This window comes from Thunnus albacares, chromosome 7, assembly GCF_914725855.1.
Source record: "Thunnus albacares chromosome 7, fThuAlb1.1, whole genome shotgun sequence".
Lineage (NCBI taxonomy): Eukaryota > Metazoa > Chordata > Actinopteri > Scombriformes > Scombridae > Thunnus > Thunnus albacares.
In genome coordinates this window covers 6,144,673-6,168,573 of record NC_058112.1, presented here as the reverse complement: position 1 = coordinate 6,168,573, position 23,901 = coordinate 6,144,673, and the positions used below count along the sequence as shown (strand labels likewise).

General features: G+C 41.0%; 1 protein-coding gene across 1 annotated transcript in view; it reads left to right on the top strand.

Annotated features, from left to right (window-relative positions):
- The first annotated feature begins 4,588 nt into the window (after positions 1-4,588).
- Positions 4,589-23,901, top strand: part of syt9b (synaptotagmin IXb) — a 52,702-nt gene continuing 33,389 nt past the window's right edge. Inside the window, exon 1 of the mRNA XM_044357876.1 lies at positions 4,589-5,228. Coding sequence (XP_044213811.1) covers positions 5,081-5,228 — 148 coding nt within the window. The 5' untranslated portion in view covers positions 4,589-5,080. The remainder of the gene's footprint in view (positions 5,229-23,901) is intronic.

Genomic DNA, 23,901 nt, shown 5'->3' with positions numbered 1-23,901 from the left:
TAGCAAATAGTTGTTTGCTGACAACCAGTGAGGCTGAATGTCATTCATCGGACCTTTAAGAATTACTGGGCAAATATAACTTTATCTCAGTTATGTTATTTGTAACTACCTAGCTTTTTCCACAGTTATGAAAAAGTAGAGGCTCCAAATTAATTCTGATACATTACGTTACATGTTAGCCAGCTAATGCTCTGTTAAACATTAGCTTGTTGCATAGGTCAATTCGCCACTGAGGTAATGGTACCGTTAACCTCTCAATCGAGTGTTGGAAAGCTTGAAGAAATTTCAAGAAAAGGAACAAGAAGAAAAACATATTTACAAGTAGAGGGGTACTTTAATAAGGCCTGTGATTCCTCAATGCCACACTGTGGTACTGTTAACCTCTCCTTACCCCCATGGACTCGCCGTGGCGTGACTTTAGGAATGCTACAGAGACACACAGCCATCAATTTCTACACACCTGGTCCTCACCTGACTACAGGACAGATTGTAGGGCTTGCTCCCCAGCTCTGTCATTCCCCTCTTTTTGTTGAGTTCGGATGCCATCTCTGCCATCATCACTCCTCTACCTCTCGCTTTCGTGCTGCCACAGACGGCTTTTTGTCTTGTGGTGGAGTAACAGGTCGGACTCCCCAGCCACCCCATAGGCCCTGCAGGGACTGGTGCTTACAGGTTTAATCAAAGAATACACAGGTGTAGACGATCTGTGATTAACTGTGGGTACAGCTAGATGCAAGAAAATCCAATGCAATTACACAAATATTCATCTTAAATGTCTGCTGTGTGACAATACTGTAAGCTGTAAAACATATTTTATAGTCCTGGACTAACATTAGTGCTAACCTGTTGGACAGGCTAAACCATCACCTGAACTGTGCCTAAAATGAAGCCTTTTATTTGTTCAGCTACTTTAGCTCCGTATTTCTTTCACACCTAACACAGCATTGCTATCCTACTTTAACAATCTATCCCAGGCTTTGTTTTGTTGCAGTTACTTAACGTGTGTTGAGTGCGTCCGGCAGTTTCTGCTGATGCCTCATACCGAGGCTTGTACCATTTTCAGAGAATCACGTGACCGATGACAAACGAGGCCTCGGTTTCGAAAGAATCATGTGATGTTTCGGTTTGAGATTCAATTTGTTGATATAAGGTCTGTGAAACCTGAACCTTTTGGTTGGTTTGCAGAAAGTGCTGAGAGTTTGACAGTTTGCTGAAGAGTGGTTGGTGGAAGTGGAGTTTTTGAATCGTGTTTGATGCTTTTGAGAGTATCTCTTGCAAAAATGGAGCCTGTAAGAAAGAGGAAATATTCTCCTGTTATACAACAATAATATCTCCTCAGTGCTGAGACATTATCAAGCTCTTTATGAGACTGCACAGGCTGATGATAACCCAGATACCAGGCAAAATAATGCCATTTTGTTTGTTAATCAATTTAGTTTGCTGTTGTTGTTGTCATATATATACATTTTCATAATTATGATTATAATACATAACTAAAATAAACTAATATTGTTTTCCCTAGTTTCCAGAAAGCAGGTGGTGGATGAGGCCTTAGTGAATATGGTCATCAAACTCTCAGATTCACAGATGGGGGATTTAGGGAGCTAATCCATGCACTGGACCCTACTTACATTCTCCCTACAAGGCTTATATGTATGTATGTATCTATGAATAAAGCAGATGACAACAATTTATATTGGACAATTAAGCACTCCTCTCATTTTAAGGCTTTAAAGGCCATAATTGATTCAAGGTATCAGGAGGCCGAGGGGAAGGAGAAGGCCAAATTGCAGAAGGCCTTGGCAGTCAGTCAGACATCTGATATGTGGACAAATATAAATATGGATGCCTCCCTCGCGGTGACCTGCCACTATATTGATGAAGATGATAAGCTCAGCACTGTTTTGTTGGCAGTGGAGAAGTTTCCCCGAAGCCACACAACAGAAAACATGGCTCAAGTGAAAATTTAGGAGGAGTGGGGAGTAAAGAATGAAACATCTTGTAATAGATGCTACACGAAACATGGTGTCCTGTGCCAAAACGCTGCAAATTAGACATGCAATATGTATTGCACATTCAATGAACTTAATTGTTAGAAAGTCATTTGATCAGATCCCTGCCATGAATGACCTTCGTACCAAAGCCAGGACCAGCACCACTGCAAAAGAGAGGCTAACCCAGGTACAACAACAAATGGGAAGACCAACACTGAAAATGATAAATGAAGGAGACACCTACTGGAACAGCACCTTCCTCATGTTGGAACGCTTATATCATCAAAGGGATCCAGTGGCAGCAGCCCTGGCCTCTCTAAAAACAGACATCACCCCACTGAATGCCCAGGAGTATGAGACCATGGAAGAGAGTATTCATGTATTGTCCCCTTCTAACCTTTGGAGTATTTTATAGTGGAAAGTAGAGCAACAAAACCCCTCTAGCAAAGTGAAGCTGAAAAGAATCTGTGAAGAATGACAGAATCTCTCCACAGATTTGTGTAAGACTGGTATCATTCATGCCCAGGATGATCCAATCTGTCATCAGAAACGAAGGTGGGCATGCAAAACATTTAAGAATAAAAGAATAGAGTCTCACTAATGAAGGGTGCGCTGACTTTTGTTGCAGTAAGTTCTTAAATATGGACCTTTCATTATAGTTTAATTAGTGTTTCAAGTCAATTCTGTTTTTCATATGAATTAACTTAATTCTTCTTGGGTTTTGTCTAAAAACAAATTAAACTGTATTAAAATGGAAAAGATTTGTAATTACTTAACATTTTAATGATTTTGACCAGGGGTGTACTCAGTTTTGTTATATACTGTATAAACTTCAGTGGGACAGATGTCATGTGAAGTAAAATCACTGTCTTATCAAATGTTTAAAATTTTTTAGGTGGAAACCTGTGGCTTCTGCTGGACCTGAGTTTCTTGGGTTAATCATTAGCTTGCATTGTTACTTACCATACTCATCATGTTTTCCTGGAGATAAAAGGGGGAAGCACCCAACTACTTCCTGCTTTTAGTCGCTCAATGGCATTAACAATGATGTCATGAGTTAAACCAAGTACAGGGGGGTGTATTGTATAGTTGTATGTTTTGTTGATTAGTATATGTTTGATTTGTATGTAGTTTTCTTAGCAGATGAGGTGATGGATATTTTAAGTAATGTTTGAATGGCTAATGTTTACTGCTATAAGTAACATTGTCAGTTACCAGTTGTAGGTGTGTGAGACTGAGACACCCTGAGAAAAATGTGGTTCTGCCTAAGCTGGTTGGAGGGCCTATTTAAGGTGGTTTCTGATCAAGAAAGAAAGATGATGTTTTTAGGGGATTATGGTGGAAATGGAAAGAGGGGTCGTATCTTGTTGGAATGATAGTAGTGATAAGAACAGAGGGCATTTTCAAGAATCCAAATGAGGTTGGAAAGTTTGTTGAAGAAAAAGTTGAAGCTGTTCAGTCAGTCAGGATAACTAGAGGTTATCTACAGGTTGTTGCCTCCACTTACAAGTTCAGGGAAATATTTTAGGCTTTACCAGCTAAACACTCCACTATGTTCACCAGCTAGCCGCTAACTTTGTCTGCAGTTGTTGCTGGGCAGGTAGTGTACAGTGGGTTTATCAGAGCTTTTCTAATGAAAACAACGGCCTGCTGCTGCTGGAAACCAGGTGATGAGAGTGCTGAAAGTTGTAGGTTGTAAAACCAAAACAACAAGCTGAAAAACACTAAAAGTCTCTGTAGAGCTGAGGAGATCTGCAGAGTTGGAGCTGTGAGTTTGTCACAACAAGCAATTATTTTCACATTACACATAGTGATTCGATCCATTGTTAATAACATAATATACAATATATAAATATTAGTGCAGCTTTAAATTAAGTTCTTCGGAAAGATGACTGCTGTGGACTCTTCACTCTTCCCATTGGTTCTTGGGTTCACAGATGTGAGGTCTGCCGATGGACCTCTTGTAGTCATTTGACATTCATTTGGTTTTCAGCCTCATATGAAACACATGAGTGTGATGGGTATAATAAAAGCAAGTCAAGTTATTTCTCTGTTGCTTGTAGCTACTTGTTGATAGTTAAAGGTCCTCTCCTAACACTTCACAATACGCACACACAGAAAGAGACACAGCAACCAGGGCTCGGAGGCCTTTATTAGCTCCTTCATCAGGGCTTTAATGTGACATTTATCTGCCGTTCTCGCCTTTCATTACTTCCATCAGTAAAGGTCAGGCTCGTGCATGTGGGCCCTCTCAGGTGTTTGGGCCCCGCACCCTGTTAAAACACCTGCTACCCAGGAGCAGAGGGGATATTACTTCATTACTCATGTGTTTACCTGGTGGGAAGAATCCCATCTTTACTTTGCTCATAAGTTAAAAGAGAAAAGGAGGGATTTCATGACATTCAGTGTTCAGCTATTGAGTTGAGACACAGTAATCTCCTCAAAAGTCTTCTCAGTGAGGTGGGAAGGCTGCTGCTTGGATAGCGTGGTGTGATAGTGGTGATGGAGGAGGAGGGGGGTTGATGGAGGCAGAACTTCCTGTCTGTCTCTCTCTGCGTCCCAGTGAATTGAGAAATAATTGAGCGCAGTGAAAGCCGAGCATTCATTCAAGGACCTTGACTGGCGCTGCTGAAGCCTGGGGGCTCAGAAGTGATTCAGCACCGCAGAGCAGCGGACAGGAGAGAGAAAGAAAGAAAAGAAGGAGAGAAGAGAAGAGAAGAGAAGAAAAGTCAAGGAAAAAACGAGAGGAGAAGCAGGAGCGAAAGCTGCGCGCTGGTTTGGAGACGTTATTTTACTGCTTAACAGCCAACATCATGGCAATGACAATTTTTTAAACCGATGAAAACTTCTGTCATCGCAGCAAAAACCCTCTGCTTTTGCCTTAACAATCACCCAAACTCCGATAAATTCGGATTTAATTTGATTTCGCGGATGCGTCGAGCGCACCGGATTATCCAGGGGTGTAGCCGCGGTGCTTCTGGTGCGTCTTTGCGCTGGTACAGGCTGTGTGAGTGTGTGTGCGAGCGTGTGTGAGAGGTGAAGGATCAGCCGGAGTGGCCGACCAGTCAGAAGGATGCTGGAGGGCAATGCCTGCAGAAAGAGAGGATGAGATTTGTCGAAAGGCGCTGGAACTGCTCTCAGACCTGTGCTCCAAGGGAGAGGTGCAGGACGACAACTGCCTGGATTTCATTTACTACTTCAGGGACCTGGCCAGACCCCGTTACACGGACTCAGGTCAGGCTCCACAGACTTCTTTATTGACAGTTTCAAGTACAAGCTGGAGTTTTATTATAGGCTGCATACATATTATGGCTAAATTGACTGAAGTTTGATTTCATAGTGAGCATTCAGCTGATGTACCCCCACTAGAGAAAAAACACATCTTTTTAAACTTTTCCAACTGGGATTAAAGAGAAATGTTTATTTAAACATGAAACTAATTTTGTTTCCTATCCTGATGTCCTTACATGCAATTCATCATCTTGCTTTGAAAATTAAGAAAGTTATTTTAATTAATTATTTCAGAGCTAAGGCATCCTTAGTTAATATTAAGGGTTATGTGCATCCATTAATAGATGATTTTTTCAGTCCCATAGTGGTAAGTCTAATAAGAAAAGAAAAAACCTGCTTTCCTACAAATAAAAAATTGCATTAACACACAGCACACTGTGTTTCAGTGTGTTCACCACAAATGCGAGAAGAGTATGATCTGTGAACTTGTTGCTTGCATCTATTAGCACCAGCAGCATCTACAAAGCATTTCAGACCTATACAGTATATGTGTGTGTTTGTCAAGTCCACCAGCGTATCTGGCATCTTCCTCTCACAGCTGAGGAGACTGAAAGGGAGTGCTGCTTTGGTTTCTCTTTTATTCTGGTGGCTATAAAGAGAGAGAGAGAGAAAGAGAGAGACAGAGAGGAAGAGAGAGAGAGAGAGGGAGAGAGAGAGAGCCCCACCCAATATTCCCCATAGCTCCCAGCACTTTGCAGACATGCTTCCAGCAAAAACGAAGACCAGTGATCAGAACCAGTTAATGCTGCTTGATTCCCATTCTGGGTCGGTTGGCTCAATATTGCCATCAGACACAATATTTGTAAAGAAAAGAAACCAGTCTGAAAATCATCCTGACACTCTTTGAAACTTTGAAAAGGCTCCATCTACATGACATTTTCAGGCAGTATGAAAATTTCACTGCAAAAATCCAGAGGAAAATTGTAGGAATATTACAGAGTAAACACTTAGTGATGCTACCTATGTATTGAAAAATTTGAGTCTTTTTCTTCAAGGATGATTCCACAAAACCAGTCATCTACTCTACTGTGAAAAATATTCACTATATTGTGTGTGTGTGCACATGCGTGTGGTTTTGGTGATGTTGCCATGGATATACAGTACATATCGAAGCATGTAGGGTATTGGATTATATTTCCCATGCATATATGATGTACAGTGTACATACTGTATGCATGTTTGTGAATTTATTTCATCCCTCCTCTTTGCGTGTGTGTATGTGTGTTTACATGTATGTTGGTTTTTGTTAATGGCAGCCGTGGCTGGACCGCTGCCTTTAAACATGTTACAATCCATCATTAAACATGTATGGTGAAGAGGAAGTTCAAGCTACCAGATTGGTTCCCCTGAGGAGCTGTGACCCACTTCCTCTTGTATTAGACTGCTCTAAATGCACACACACACAGTTTGATCCACAACAAACAACTATCCCTGCGAGCCGAGAGGGGAGAGACTGGAGCCTGGCAAGTGCTCTGAGATGCTCTAAGTTTTGGGAGTTTCACATTTTTTCCTACAGTTTCAAAAAGGCCTCATCTAGCCAAAACACCCAAACAAATTGTTTCACACTCAAAGCAAAGCCACAGGAGGAGCAGATTTTAGCATCATAACAGGAACATATTGGGCCCCACATGAGACGATGATGTGCAGGTGTTGTTCCATTAGAAATGTACAAAATAGTGTTTGATTATTAAGGTACAAATAAGTACAAACTCATACTAAATTAAAGGTAGAGTAGCATTCCCCCAGGCTGTAGTGGGTACAGAAATAGGCTATTAAAAGTTAATATTTGGCACTTCATAAATCATATTTGGATATTCAAAAGGGGTTTTCTCAAGTTCACAAGCCTCCTAGGCTTACCATTGATGTTAGCTGAAAACCCCACCTTGAATAATTTTTTCCAATCAAGTTTCCCTTTGTGTTAATGTGTGACTAGGCCATTTCTGACATTTAATACATGAGCAAATGTTTAATTACATCCCCAGACAAAGTAAAAGTTAACATCAGTTAAAGTAGCACACAGCTTGGCTGGGCTTTCCGTTGAACACAGGTGACATGTCACTGCTCATGTAACTCCTGTCAGTTGGTTAGGGCACCTGTATGGAGTATGGCAGGATCTAAGGAGGACAGTGTGAACAAGCTTTTGTTGCTGATAACTCTTGCTGTTGGCCTGAGGAAGGTGTAGACACAACAGACTGAGCTAGAGTAGCTAGAGGAGCGCCCTAGTAGCCTAATGGTTAAGGTGCATACTACATAACCACAGCCAGGGACCTTTGTTGCATATTAAATCCTTATCCCTCCTTATGTTTACTGTATATATCTACACCATTAACTATCAAATAAGAAAGAGTAGCAAGTTGTGACAAGGACCTGATCCCTCACCAGCTTCCCAGTTTGAAGTTAGACCTGGCATTCAGTGGTGCTGGATCAGTGTGTTTTTCTTTTTCACTACCTGGGCGGCCTTAATCGTGTTACTATGAATATACCCTGTGGAGTAAACAAATTTCAGTTTACAGTCAGTATCTCTCACCAGAACATATTATGCATATCCTTGAGGCCTATACATGTTAAATGTATTTCCTTCCTCATAAAACATTTGAAAAGTTGAATTTTGAAACCTCATTTTTATTACATCCATCCAGCAATATTCTTCTTCAGTCAGTGGAATAGTGTGGACGCGTTGGCAGAACTGTATATTGAATTGCCTGCATGCATTCATGTGCAACAACAAACATTTCTCCATAGTGCTACTCGTGGCCAAAACTCTAGAGGGCACCTTTAACTGACTTCATTAACCACACTATTAAAGCTTAACTGGTACTAAATTTGTATCCCAAATTATCAAAAAACAATTTGTAACTTTGGATCACATCACCCATGTCTTCTTGAGGGCCTCTTTTGTGAAACTGAACTGTGAAAAACGTACTCCTCCCATATCTATTTTTGAGTGTGTAGCTTGCGCCTCAGTGGACCTCCACGATGGCACCAGCTGTGGGTGCTAGACTGGTGACGCAATCACATATCTTTTTCTTGACATAATATGTAGTCTCACTGTCCAAACTACCCCTCTCTATCTGAGAGACAATAGACTGAAAAGATATAATATATGTTCTATATATCCTGCATATATTAGTCAAACATGTATGTTTTCATACATGTATGATGTACATCTTCTAAACCCTTCTTGGTTTATGCTGCTGATACACAGTGCAAAATTACCGTAATGTCACGCAAATACTACTGCATTTGCCCCAGTGTTTTCTCCAGGTGTTTCTTCCATACAAAGCAGTTCTATCTTGCACAGGCTCTGCCCTCCACTGGACTGTATGGGTACTCCTCTTCCCCAATCACATGCATGTATTCACCCACTGAATTTAACATAAACGCAGGGTGGAAATAGAGTTCCTTTCAGCAGAGATCCAGCACCTGTTACAGAAACAGGCTTTGTCTGTCATTCTCACTCACGGTTTTACTCCGTGTACTTCCTGGTTATCAAGAAGACAGGAATTTTCAGACCTATTTTGGCTCTCCTCACCCTAAACCAGTGCATTGCCCACAAAACGTTCTGCATGCTAACCATCCAGCGGTTATCGGAGCTGGTTTAGCCTGGTGACTGACTCACCAACATTGACTTGAAGGATGCATACTTCCATGTTGAGGTAGCTCCGAAACACAGGAAGTTCCTGTGTTTTGCCATTCAAGGGAGAGCCTATGAGTACAACAGTCTACTGTTCAGCTATTCCCTGGCCCCCCACACCTTCAGCAGATGAGTGGACATGGCGCTTTATCTGCTGTGCGACCGAGGGGTGAGGGTTTTCTTTTACCCCAACAACCGCATTGTCATGGCCAGGTCTAAAGAATAGGCTAGGTTCCACTCAGCCCAGCTGATCTTGCATCTAACCAAGTTAGGGTTCGTGATCAACTGGAGGAAGAGCCCCCAGCCACAACAACAGGTGGAATAACTGGGGGTTGTCCTCAACTCATGCTGACTGTGGGCTTCTCTGTCAGAACTCAGACAGACAGCCCTGCAGCAGGCAGTTCAAAAACTGACTGTGGCGGGGTGCAATGGTGATGGCATTTACCATCATGCAGGCACTGGCGTTCATGGCAGCGGCCCACTTGGTGGCGCTGCTGGGACTGTTTCAAATGCGATGCCTGCAGAGGTGGTTTGCCAGCCTTCACTTGGATGCCAAGAAGCACAAGCTCTGCTTGGTGACCGTTCCCCCCTCTGTGTAGGATGACCTGCGATACTGGGGGTCCCCACAACACCTGTCACAGGAAACACCACTGGGACAAGTTACTTGTCATGGTGTACATTGATGCATCCCTGACGGGGTGGGGAGAGACTTGCCTGGGGAGAGTAATGTGTGGAGTGTGGCCTCCAATAGAGAGCTGACATGTCAACCTCCTCAAACTCCAGGCTATGTTTTTGGTCCTCCAACAATTCAAGCCCCTGGTACAGGGGAGATATGTATTATTGAGGACCTACAACTGCAATCAAGGCAGGGTGGAGTTTGGTCTGCTGTCCTGTTGAGAATGGTGGAGAACCTGTGGAGATAGGCCTCAGAGCATCTGTTGTCTCTGAAGGCGCTCCATGTTCCAGGCCTGGAGAACAGGTGAGCCAACCTCATGTCAAGGGCCAGCCCCCTGCCAGATGAGTGGCAGGGGGCTGAGGTGATGAAGCAGATTTGGGGCCAGTTTGGGAAGGCGAAAGTGGGTTTGTTTGACACCCACTGTCCACTGTGGTTCTCCTTGACACTGCAAGATGATCTAATCCTGGGGTGGATGCCTTTGGACACACGCCATGGCCAGAAAAGCTGCATTTCATGCTTTTCTGCCTATCCGGCTCATTCCCCTCCTGTTGGACAGAGTGAGACAGGAGCAGTTGGAGGTCATCCTGATAGCTCTAGGTCGCCGCTTGGCATTGTGGTACACAGAGATGACTCAAATGCTGGCAGTCCAACCCTGGACCATCCCACACTTGTGGGGGGCTATGTCCTAGGAGTTAGGGACGATAGACGTGTTGCTCATTTTGGGCTAGCCCCTCCAGGCTTGGCTCCTGAAAGGTACAGGCTGATGTGGGTTGGACTGTCTGTACAGGTCCTACAGACCATTCAGGTGGTAAGGGTGGGATCCACCACTGCGTGTTATGGGGCAAAGTGTATGCAGCAGCCTTTTCTTCCTATCACAAGGGTTTTGGCGACAGACTGGCCACCCTCTTGTGAAATGTTTCCTGCAGGGGGTCAGGATACAACACCCAGTGATGCGTGCCTCTACCCCCCAATGGGAACTTCCTGTGGTCTTCGAGGCTCTGGTGAAGGATTCTTGTGGGCCTCTGAAGCGCTCCTCTCTGAAGGTGTTGTTACTCAAGACAGCTTTGCTGCTTGCTCTGACATCAGCTAAGAAAGTGTGTGAGCTAAGTGCCCTGTCAGTTCATCCCAGCTGCATGCTCCTTTTTGGTGACCACAGTGGAGCTCCTCTCAGATCAAATCCCTCCTTTGTTCCCAAGAACATATGGAGTTCTTTCAGGTTGAGGGTTGTTCAGTTGGATGCTTTTTGGCCTCCACCCCATGCAGGGGATAGGGAGGCAAAACTGCATCAGCTTTGCCCAGTTCACATGCTACCATGTTATGTAGAACACAAGGCCCCCATCAGATGCACTGTTTGTGTGCTACAGGGATGGTGTGGATAGAAAAGCCCTATCTAAGAAACACCTTGCTGGGTGGCTTTGTGAATGCATCTCCCAAGCCCTAAGCAGGCAGGAAGAGAACCTCCCACTGTTGTCTGCGCCCACTGTACATGCAGTATGGCAGTGTCTTGTTTAGTGGGAGGAGTGTTGAGGACATATGCACTGCAGCTTTGTGGTCTGCACCCTGTCTGTTCATATCTCTTGGACATGTCGGGCTCCCTTTCACAGTCTGTGCTGGCTGGATTTACCCACTACTGAAATGGGGGTGTGTGTGTGTCAGCTTGGTTTCACCTGACCCCCACTGGGCATGATACACCTGCATTTGTCACATGCTCCTTGATGACCTGGGGAATGAGGTGTGCAGAGGGTCTGTTGCTTGACAGTAGAGCCCTGCGAGGTTAGGCCATGGCCTCACCCAGTTCAGTTGTATGCTGTCTGGGTTGGCTGGGGCCACCTACCTCTCCACTGAGGTGGCTAAGGCTATTAGAAGTAGGTGTGCTGTGGCAACTAACCGCATGTTACGTCGCGGTAGGGCGCTCATTCATCGGGCTCCAACACTGTACCCATAGTACCCATAGGGCGGAGCCTGTGTGATATAATATAAAGGTTACAATATTGTAACCCTAGTTCTATTAGCACTATTTTGTAAAATTCAGTTTTGAGCCTTTTTTGTCACCCCAAAGTTTGATATTTGCCAGTGTGGATATATTTTTACTCATCTAGATTGGGTTCCACTAGCTATTTGTAAACCAACTCCAAGTATATGTGTAAAGTCCTTTCTAAGTGTGCAGTTACTACTAGCTAGTTTCAAGTGATTTACTAAATCAGGTTGCACCATTAAAACTTGAAGTCCCCCTCTGTCCTTCTTGTTCCTACAGTTGGATGTTTGAGCTTCACTGTGCAGACTGACACTAGAAGGCTGTTTTCACATTTATCTGCTGAAAGTGGAAAGTTTCTCTGTGCTCATTGAAAATCTGAGTTCAAGGGGAGGGCTAACGTTAATGCTAATGTTCCAATATTCACCTTACACAAGTGTGATGTGGAAACTTGAAGCCTCCAGTACACAAACACTGAGAATGGACTTTACAGTGAAGTAGGAGGTATCTTTTGTCCAGCAGTTAAACTTATGAAATATATTTTCAATATATTTATGAATATATTTTTATTCATAGACCAGGTAATTATTCTTAATACATGTCTTGGGGCGATCTTTAAGGATATTCTTTGCTAGAAAAGACCTTAGTTATGTATAAATGTGTGCATTATCCAATCAAAAAAGAATCAACTATGTAAATGGTAAGTCGCTGAAGCATCACAAGGTATAACATAACTTCCAAAAATAACAGTTTAAGTGGCCAAGCAAAACACTGAATTTAACTGCTAATCATCTGTAAATATGGTTTGACTTTGTATAAACTAAATAATCATACATGCAGGAACATGTGCATTTCAGAGTTAATTTTTATGCAGTTGAGAGCAAGGGAGAAATATCTGATTATGCTAACCAAACCACCACACTGTAATTTGTTCATTTAATATAAAAATTACTGGAGTAATTTTTTTGTAATTTGAGGAATACTGTGCTTTTTGTGACATGTAATATAAAATCTTCCCAGTTTACATCATCATTAAACAGCACTTCTACTGGGCCTACAGTATTAGCAAGCTAACATTAGTTTTGTCAGTTGGCTCAGTTGGCTATGCAACAGTTCCACCTGGTATTTAGTAAATATTTAGTAAAAATTTATCTCTACGTAACAACTAGTTTGTGTGGTGCACATCTAATGATGCATAAATCTCAGCTTCTCAAACAAACAGTTACATTACACTGTAGCTAAGCTATGTTTGGTGCAGCTGGCTCCCAGTCAGAAAGTTTTAACCCCCACATACAGAAGAAAATCTCGCTCAAACCCCTAGCTGACAGTGTGCAGAGACCTGTTTTGACATGTTTTTTAGTATCAGACAACAATGTCTGCCTCTTAATGGAACATGATGGCTTCATATTCTTACACTTCAAACCAGAAGAGATTGATACAAGTCGTAGTCGTGGGAACAATGTTTCACTGGAAAGTTGTAATGCAGAAAGCACTTTCATTTCTTGGTCTCGACGATGAGGGATTGATTAAATGTTGGGGGAAATAGGTTAGGTTTCATTACACCCTTGATTGCATTTTCGAGGTATTGTTGCCAGGCAACATAACATTATTGGATATTTGGTATAGAAATCTTTGAGCCTCTGGTGATATTTTTGAATGAGCCCAATAAAGTTAATGTCTCTCTCCTCTCCTCTCCCCTCCTCTCCTCTCCTCTCCTCTCCTCTCTTCTCTTCTTCATTTCCCCCAGTCTGCACTGTAAAAGTCGTTTCCAGGACATTATCCCTATGCTTCCCCTTGGACCCACACTCCATGCCCTTTCACTTAAGCTATTGTCTCTTATTGACCCACTGCTGACTTGGCTGTTGCAGCTTATTGAACTACACTCAGTGCTTGGCTCCCCAGAGGAAGGACTACTGTACATCGAAGAGTGTAATGAGATGGCTCTAGCCAGAGGCTCGCTCTCTGACAGGAGCAGAAAACAATAAATTGGTCATGATCATAAGTTTTCGCTGCTCAATCTGCTCTTAATCTAATCTAATTAACCTGAAGGTTGCATCAGCCTCTAGATATAAACAGGTCTACTTTCCAGGAATATTATGTCAATATGGTTGAATTTATTCTAAAATATATGTGTTTTGGCTTTTTGAAAATGATGTAATTGATGTTTTCAATTGGATCAAGAGGGTATGCTTTTAGTTTGACCATCATTCACTATTGAACTGTCCAGTGGGGTTTGAAAGGGTTTCCATATGAGAAAAAGTGATACAATTTAGAAAACCACAGAATCTAAAAGTCTACAGTTATACTACAGCTGCTTGAGCAAAATGCTAACTTCTGCATGCTAACATTTTCACAATGGCAAAGCTAACATGCTGATGTTTATCTTGCTGTCTACCATGCTCACCATCTTAGTTTAGCATGTTAGCATGAATAAAGTACAGCTAAAGCTAATTGTCATTAGTCTGGCCATAAACTAAAGTTAATTAAAATGGCACTAGATGAAAAGTTGAAGGATCACTAAAGTTATTACAATTCATCCTGTGGGGGGCATGAATGTTTTACCAAATTTGATGGCAATCAATTGTCGAGACATTTCATTTAAAACCACAAATGTCAACCTCATGGTGGCGCTAGAGGGAAAGTCAGGTGATTACTAAAGTCAGCAAGATACATCCTCTGGGAACCATGAATGTATTCATGTAAAAAAGTTTGTGCCAATCCATCAAGTAGACATATGATACTATATTTCACAGAATAAGTGAAAAATTTGACCTACTGTTAGTGCTTAATGAAAAGTCAGGAAATTACCAAAGTCTGTAGGATTCATCTTCTGGGGACTATGAATGTCTGTATCAAATTTCATGGCAGTCCATGGGATATTACAGTTTGGACCAAAGTGTTGGACAAATCGACATACAGATCTCTAGGGCCATGCCTTAAAGCCTGGCTAAAAATCATTAAAAGTGGACTTTTCACTCTAGTGTCCTGTATCTCTGAGATGATGTCTGGGATGATGTCATTCATTGACAGTCATAAATAGAAATACAAAGATGTGTAGGATGGAAAAACACAAATAACTGTCCCTTTGAATCAGTCATTCAGTTGTGACGTTTACACCAGTACAGTAGTCTAATTGCAGGTTTTCTGTGTAGGTGTGCTGGATAGTAAACGGGAATAAACTGGCATCATTGCAAGTATCTTCTGTGTCTCTAATCAGTGTTTGGCCTGCTCGGCGACTAAACAGAGGGTGTGATGGGCTTATAATGAACCTTCCTCAGTAGCACAGGGACCCTGGTATCCACTCATCACCGCTAATGTTTGTAACCACAGAGATGATACTGCACTGAGATAACAAAAATAAATCTAACAATAAAAAAGGCCAGACTGGCAAATCCCCTTACTGCTTGAAGTCAGTAGTGTACATGTTTAATGTCAAGATGTATGGAGTTAATAAGAGGAAACAAAGGGAAGCAAAGAGAGGCTCTGCATGGCATTTTGTGTTTATACAGCCTACTATTCCTAGAAATCATGGTCATATTGAACAGTTCTGCAGTGCACAAGTTATGTACACCACCAAAGTACAATGCCAATGCAAGAAGTAGTGTGTCTTTTATGTTGCAGGGTGGAAAGTAAGGGTATGCTGGTGGTGGTGGCAGTAAGTGTGACTGTAGTTTGCAGCTGCGCAGCTGCATCGATCTCATCCTCGCTTGTCACCATTTTTCTGTTGGATGTAGCTAGCTAGCTATGTATATAGATGACCCCATTATTAATTATTCATTCTTTATTGATTTAATGAATCTACACTAATAATATCATGCTCCATTTACATTAATCTGTAATGTAGGTTGAGCTGACTAAGTCTATCTATCTTGCTGCTTCTATGAGTGCAAGTTTTGCATCAGATTAATATGTAAGGCATGTGTGTGTGTTCAGAGATATTGATAGCTCTCTCCTGTCTCATACTGAGCACAGTGGGCCACCCTTCTAACCTATGCACACACAAACACACATTAGGGCTGGTGTGAGTCTTGTGGATTGTTTTACATTTAATTTCATTTGACTCAATAGGACAATCATTATTAGTCATTTAAACATATATAGATATAACACTTCTCTATCATTATGCAATAAAGTTCACAATATTGACTCTGAATAACTTATTTTTCTTGTCTCTTACTGTCATTTATGAATTCTGCACACTTAGAAACACTGTGAGTGAATTTATTGAAATATTATTTTTTATTGGCATTGATAGGCTTTGTTCCTGCTCTCTTGAAGTCTCTTGAAGATCTTCCTAAAAATCAACAGGTGTGTGGACATCAGGTCCGCCGTAGTGTCTTGCTATTGTGTAGATAGTATTAGTGTTTCTATTTAATTTTCATAAAGAATGAATGTTATCTTGATGAGCCATTAGTAATATACAGAATCACTTTGTATGCTCTTCACAGTTACTCTAATGTTTGTATCTGAGAGTGGGAGGATTGTATTCCACATGTAGCACATGGTTCGTCGAGTTCTGTTGCCAGATAATTGAAGAGACTGAACACACATCTGTAGGACTGTGTTATGCCTGTTTCAACTTTTCTCCACTGGTGGCCCGTATAGTAGTTTCTGATTTTATTTTAGTGATTGCATTTATTTTAGCTCTAGGCCTTTTCTCACATCTCTTATCCCCTTGTAGGGTACAGCCTGGAATCCAAAGCACCAAGATTGATTTGAAGTTTAACAGATACTCTCTGCAATTTTCAGGTGGTGCTGACACTTAACAATAAATTGACTTAAAAACTGGTTACAAGGCAGTTTCATTCTTCACTCTTGATCACATACTGTAGATGAACTGACTCTACCTGAACCCCTAGCCATTAATTTACGCAGATAGAGCTTTATAGATACATATATGGTACTTCAGTTAGCACAGAAAGCATGCTTTCCTCTGAATGGCTTCTTAAGATGGACATGCAGCATTTAGAAATTCAATTGAAATTATTCATGATTGCAAGGCCTTTGGGTTTGATTTTGGTTCACCAAACATTCCTTGAACACCAGCCTGCAGAAGCGGACATGTGTTCCAGGGAAAAGCATTTTCACTGCTGATGATAATGGAGGCTGAGCACAAACTGAATGAGACAGAGTTGTGAGAGAGAGCGAGAAAGAAAGCAAGAGAGAGAGAGCAGCAGGGAATAGAAAAAACACAGGACACAAAATTATTTAGAAATCAGTGGGTTGACGTGTATTCCCTTCCTGTCAGAACACACAATGACTTAAAACATGACAGGAGGAGGAGACCAAGGGACAGTCATGTGTGTGCATGTGATCAGTGCGCTACTGGTCATCGGTCAGGTCTCATAGCAGTTACAAGCAGGTTTTTAAACAATTTATTTAAAATAATGGGCTAAATTTAAGGCCTTAATAAGAGACCAGGGTTAATACAATGTACATATACATACTACTGTGGGGCTTCATGTTTCGTAGCAACTATGCTGTTTTTTGGCCATGCTAGCAGTCTACGGATGCTAGATGCTGATGGCTGGTTGGTCCATGACTTGAACTATTAGATGGACTGCCATTAAATTTGGTACAGATATTCATGGTCACCAAAGGATGAAGCCTATTGACTTATCATCTAGGGTCACTATGATGTTGACATTAGTGATTTTGAGTGAAATATCTTGATATATAAATATAGATAAATATAGAATTATAAGATGGATTGCCAAATCCACTAATCCAGAAGTATGTGTGTGATATCTGTGTGTTTCAATTTGAGAAGACAATTTTTCTGATTGGTGCTGAGGGTTAAATAGTCCTAATCCTGCAGACATAAGAATAGAGAATAAAGATTGCACATATGCACAAGACAGATGGACACACACACTCAAAGGTTAATGAATAAATCCTTGTTCCTGCTTGGAGACTCTCCTAGCCCCTGACAAGAGACAAATGTGATGGATTTTCTGTATGTGTGCGAGTGAGTGCATGTCACAATAACACATGCTAAATTAAACATGTGGAACTGGCAGGCACATTTAAGTTTCATAGTTAGCTGTGTTGACTCTCTGCTTCATTCACCGCCTATTCTGAGGTTCAATACAAATAAGCCTTTCTGTGGCATAGCTGGATAATCAGCCAACCTAGAGTGCGTTGTTGATTTACCCAACGCCTCATCAAAGGGAGATTTAGTCCAAATCAATAAAAGCAGCCATCTGTGTGCCTGTTCACTTGTCTGTTTTAAGCTTTATTCACTTCAGAGGCAGGAGAACACCTCTGCCAGGGCTTCTATCTATCAAGAAAATCCATTTGCATTGTTGGACAAGGAAAATCTGACTCTAATCTTCTCCACTGATGCGTGTCCTGGTGGTGTGGCATTCTCTCTTTTGCTGGCCAAGTGGTTAATGTATTGCTTTTATCATATATTTTTGATGCAACAATTGGTTAACAGCATTTTTGAAACTGGAATGTTTTTTTTTTAAACTGATGATTAAGAATAGATACTCTGTAATGTTTTCACACCTGAACTTAATGCAATCAAACATTAAACCTATTATCATTGCAAGACTGACCATTCACTAAGCTCCGCCTTCCTTAGTTACTGTTGCTGCAGCTGTTAAGCTTTCCGTTCTCACACAGCATGCAGTTTACATGATTACGGTGGCAGATTTGCCCCTCAAAATTCACTGTAATTTTTGAAACAATGGGTCCTTGATTTTGGAAGGCAGTAAACAAAAACAGGCTTGTCATTTCTATTTGGAGGCCATTTATTTTGCCAGCACAAACTGGCAATTGTCACTAACAGACTCTATCAGCTGTAGCTACCCAGCCTAATCAGCTAACTTTAGCTCCACAAAAACACTCTCCATCTGACTTATTTATTGTTTTTGCCTTACTGGTTTTAAAGTGACAACCCTGTAAAAGGGGACCTATTATGCTTTTTATGCTATTTTCAGTCATATATATAATGTTACAATGTCAGATGTTCATATTAAACGTTGCCAACATGTCAAATAATGAGGTAATATGTAATTATGTAGAAGTAATCCCTGTGAGGAACAAGCACCGGCTTCAGACTGCTCTGAACGCTTGGCTGTTTTTTTTCTACTTTCAGCCCGAGCTGATGTCGGCTCATGATGGATTTCTTTATATGGTCATCTGCTCCACACAGTGCAAGTTCACTGCTCTTACACAGTGAGGCAAAGTAAAACAAGTGGTTCACCTGTTGGAGGTGTGCTGGTCATCTGCAGCTCTTCATCAAACATCATCATCACTGTGGCTGTTTCTGCTTGTACTATCCCTCCCTGCATTATTTCTAACTGATCTGCTGAACAAAGAGCTCCAGATATGTCCATATGATGTTATTCAACCGGTTTTTAGTGCCACTAACGAAGCTCTACTAATTCAGTGAAGAACATGTTTCACTTCCTGTAACTTCTTCACAATAAATGTCTCCTGTTATTTAATCATTTAAAAGCTTTTAATTTGAAGAAGTAAAGCAGGAAATGTTAGGTTTGCATTGGCACAACTCTGATATGTTGGCAGGCTTCTGAAAAGCTGGCCAATCAAAACAGAGTGGGCTCATCAGGAGGGGGGCCTTAAAGAGACAGGAGCTAAAACTGCCTGTTTCAGACAGAGGCTGAACTGAGGGGCAGCATAAAGGGTCAGAGTTTTTTTTAACTGTGAATCATGCAAAGCTACTCTAGTGGAATCCAAAAATAAAAATATAGAGCTGGAAATGAGCATAATAGGTTCCTTTTAAACATGCATTTGCCAGCTACAGTACATACATGAAATCCAGCTAATAGGGTTTTCCCATTATTCCGGGTGGTCTGCCAAGCCAACTTGTGGTGAAATGCATTTCCACTACAGCCTCACAGCAGGGGATAGCCATGGCAAACCGCATTACTGTGGTCCTGCACGCTGGCAGGGCTGACTGGGGCCAACCCATGACAACCTCCCTCCCACTTCCTCCCTCTCAAACAATTATTTTGTGAGACTCAACTCGTGTCTGTGCTGGAGACCAGGGAGAAAGCTCTGTTTTTATAAGTCTCTCTGTGTTCAGCTCGTAGTACTTTTATAGCTTCTTAATGATTTTTTGTGGTTTGAAGTTTCTCTCTTGTGTTCCTGTTTGTACTTTCAGATATCTGCCTTATTTTACTGTTTCCTGATCACTTTCAGCTGTATCAGAGTTGTTTTAAGTTACTGCTGACGAAAAACCAACATTTCTTGCTATTGCTAATTCATATTAAAGTCTTAAAAGTCTTAAAAGATATAGGAAATTAAATGTGTTTTTGGAGCTACTTGGTCAGTGGATCAGTTATAAATACTGGAGGAATAGTACAAGCATAAACAGCCACAGTGAGATGCTAGTTGAAGAGTTCTTAATGCATTTTCTGCAAACAGCACACCTCCAATAGGTAAACAGTCTTTTTTACCTGGCTCAGCACGGCCACCCAACAAACCATGGAAAAACCCTATAAGAGACTGTTTCCACCTCTAATATTACAAGAGAAAAGGCTTTAAGGACAGGAACTAACCAATATAACCATATAGGACCAGCCCCCACACAGTGGATGTTTTGTGTGAATGGGGCTTTTTTTTAACATAACCTTTAAACCCACAAAATAATGTTGGTTGATATGATCCTTAGCCTTGGAAGCAACACTACTGGTGTCTGTAGTTAGCTAGTTAGTTACATGTTAATGTTTACGGTTTATATTAGCGCAGACAAACATCACCCCTTGAGTATCACAGATTATCACTCTTACTATAGCACACCGATTCAACATGTGTAGAAATTCAAAGCTTAACAGTCCTCCTGTGCATAGTTGTGGTTGCTGAGATATGATCGGGCAATCACTCTTTTTTTGGGGGGGGGGGGGGTTAGCAAACAGTTAACTTGGTTCAGTCACTATTTCAAAGTTGCAAGAAAAACAGTTGCAGTGGTAATATAGATCTTTGAAGTATAACACATACATAGTACCTTTTTATGTGCTTTCATGTATGTGGGGTGGTTGTTAAGTGATGGTTAAAGTAGAGATTTATCTCCTTTGTAACAAATGTGCAAAATGAGTCAGGGAAATCAGTCAGGGATTTTACCGCTTTATTGATCACTTAGGCTTTGATGTAAGAGCCATTCCTCAGAAAGTCATGGATACTTTCTGTTTGTACCAGCTATTCCTTCCTGCATCACATAAACTCAAGCAACCCCACCACAGAGAATTACACTAATCAAAACCTCTCTAACCTTTTTTAATTATAATTGTCGACTTCCTTTAGTATGGAGTGAGCTTACTGATTATTGAAGCTCCTGAATCCAATTAACAGTCACCAGCTGTACAGGGTTTAGGCCTTGGTGCCTTGATTGCACCCTGCAAGAAGACTTGAAAAGCGGAGACACCCTGTGGCTTTAGAAAAGGCTCTAACAAAAGTAATTGAATGAAGCCACAGGGTTGTCTGGGCTGTTTTACTCATTTTAAAGGCCAAAGTTATCAAAGGAGCAACAGAGCTTTCATTATATATATATATATATGCACACATATATGTGTGTGTGTATATATATGTATATGTATATATATATTTTAACTAAAATATTTTTTAAAAAAAGGTGGTTTGAAAGGATATTCTGAGCTGTAATTTCATTTAGATACAGGTGAGCTCAATTTTGGGTGTGAAATATTCCTATTTTACATTAAACAAATGCATAAACTATTTGGCACATCAAAGCCAGACCACAGTGGAACAAGCTGCACCCTCTCTATCTGTGCCAGCTGAGAACACAAGCCCTGCACTGTGTCGGGACACACACTGTGCATAATCTCTCCACTGCTTTCAATTCATCCCAGCTGGTGCCCAGTGCAGAGCTGTACACAGAGGACTGACCACGTTCTACCTGCCTCATTTCACAAATCATAACGCTGACTGGGCTCTAATTCTAATGAGCACACAGTACTTTACAAAGTCAGCCTCCCTTCGTTAATTCAGATTTAAACATACAGTAGTATATTATTGACTGGACTCACATTTATCAGGTGACCAGAAACATTATATAACCTGATTAATGTAACTGTAAAGGGTGATGATGTCTGCTGCCCCCTAGTGGCTCAAAAAGCAAAACAAAAAAATCTGATAACGCAGCTTTAAATCAACAAGGCTGGCTTTATTTATGAACATATTTAGGAGAATACACCTGATTTGAACCTCAAAATGTCACCCCAGATTTTTCATCACATCCAAAACCTGGAGAAACAGTGCAGAACAGTTGAGTGGAGGTTTGGCACAACTTCACCTCCTTGCGGTGTGAAGTAGGAGGCAGACTTGACTGGAAGTACCAAAGCTCCAGCAACAGTTGTGACAATGAAGACTTCATTGTACTTTAATCAGGGTCCTTGTGTCCTGTGGCATACGTCGGGGTCAACAGCCTTGTTTCCACCCACAGGCTGAAACAAACCAGTTTTATTTCAAGTTCCAAGTTGTTTTGAAGTATCAATCTTTGATACTTAGCAACAGTGAGGAGAATCAATTACAGATCCTATTATGCCATCTCCCCCAAGATTAGACTTCTTGTTCATACCCCTTTAAATATGTGAGCTTTTCTTTAAAGTGGTATATCTTACAGTAACTGAAGCCAGATCCATTCACATATTTGCATTTGTGTAGGACCACTAAAAACTGAGAGGATAAGGCAACATTGAATCAGAGATGCTGCACTGTTGTCTTTGGGTTAAAATGTTCGGTCTTGTTGGCCACATGCTAATCATTTTTGCCTTTGAAAGGTAATGGAGGCTGTTCGACGACATCACTGATTGAGGTGTGACCAAAAGTGCAACATGCATGAAAGTTTCATCACAAATCCAGTGCATATTAAAAATACACACAGATCCTTAGCACCCCACGATCATGTTCAGAGCCACCTGCTTTGCTGGAGATGCCAGTGATAGTCGTTGCTATGGATACCATTCAACATTGTAATCTCCATGTCTTGTGCCATTTAATTACATGTTCCATACCTTGAGTTGATGTAGGTGGCATCTCTATGGCATATCTTTACATAGGTTGAAGAGCATAAATGATTATATGTAATGATACTGCTTTATGAAGCATTTTACTGTAGGCAATATTAGCCAGTTCAGTATCTCCTGATGTAATTCAGTTGTCAAGAGGCAGAACAAGAAGAGAAAAGAAGAGTGTTACAGTGAAGAGAAAGACACATTTATTTTGATGTGAGTGCTGCAGTCCTTTGTAATTCAGTATAAAATAGTCTTTAAACACAGTATGGGGTACATCTATAAATGATGAATCCAGTTTTTTAGAAAACAGAACTGAAGATAGTTTAGGAGAAATTACAATACCTTGCTTCCCCATGACAGTTTAAGAAAAAAACTGAAGTTGAGGTAAGTGTCATTTTCTGTTAAGGACTTGAATCTAATGGTATCCATAAATTAGTTCATATAGATATTGCATCTCACATTGTGGTTCAGCTCTCCAGAGTCTGTCCTCCACCATCCCATTAAGACTTAGTGAAGAGAGACACTTTCCTCTCTGTTAGCAGGAGAGACATATAATAATCACAAAGGAAAACACTGCCCAAAACCAAAACTACATATACACATAACATAACATAAATATAAATGTGATTTATGATTTTTCATAATGTGGAACAATGTCATTAGTTAATAACTCACTAACAATATCAGGGTATCAAACAGTCTGCAGGGCATTTTACTGTGCAGGGACACTCACTCTGGTGGCTTCAAAAAATTCACTCCTAACACTTTGTATGAAGCCCATGCCTATAATGCATTACAAACATACTTATGATGGGTGATAATCTGCTTATAGCACTGTATAATTATAGTTATAAGCACTCATAAATATTCATAATTCTTTATAACAATAATCATGACACATTATAAAGCATTTTATAATGACTTATAAGGTCAAGTATCATAATATTTCATAACTGCTGGTCACTTGCTGAGGATCATAGTATATTATAATTTTCATAGTTGTAATACATTATAATCACTATTATAATACATTATAATGTGATTACAAGTTACTCTAAGCGGTCATTGGGTGCTTTAAGTAAAGTGAGAAAAAGATCATTAAATCTATGTGTAGTGAAGGAGGGTTCCTTCACTGGGTCCCAAACCCCGGTCTCCCAGACCACAGTCAGCCAAAGAACTTTGAAGATGGCCAATGGCCAGCGCGTCTAGTCATCCGTGATTGTTACACTCTAGAGGGCACGGGCCTGCACTGTGACACTATGCTAGAACAACACACAAAACACTGTAAAATTAATTTATATGTTTAATGGGTCATAACATAAACTGAGTACTTC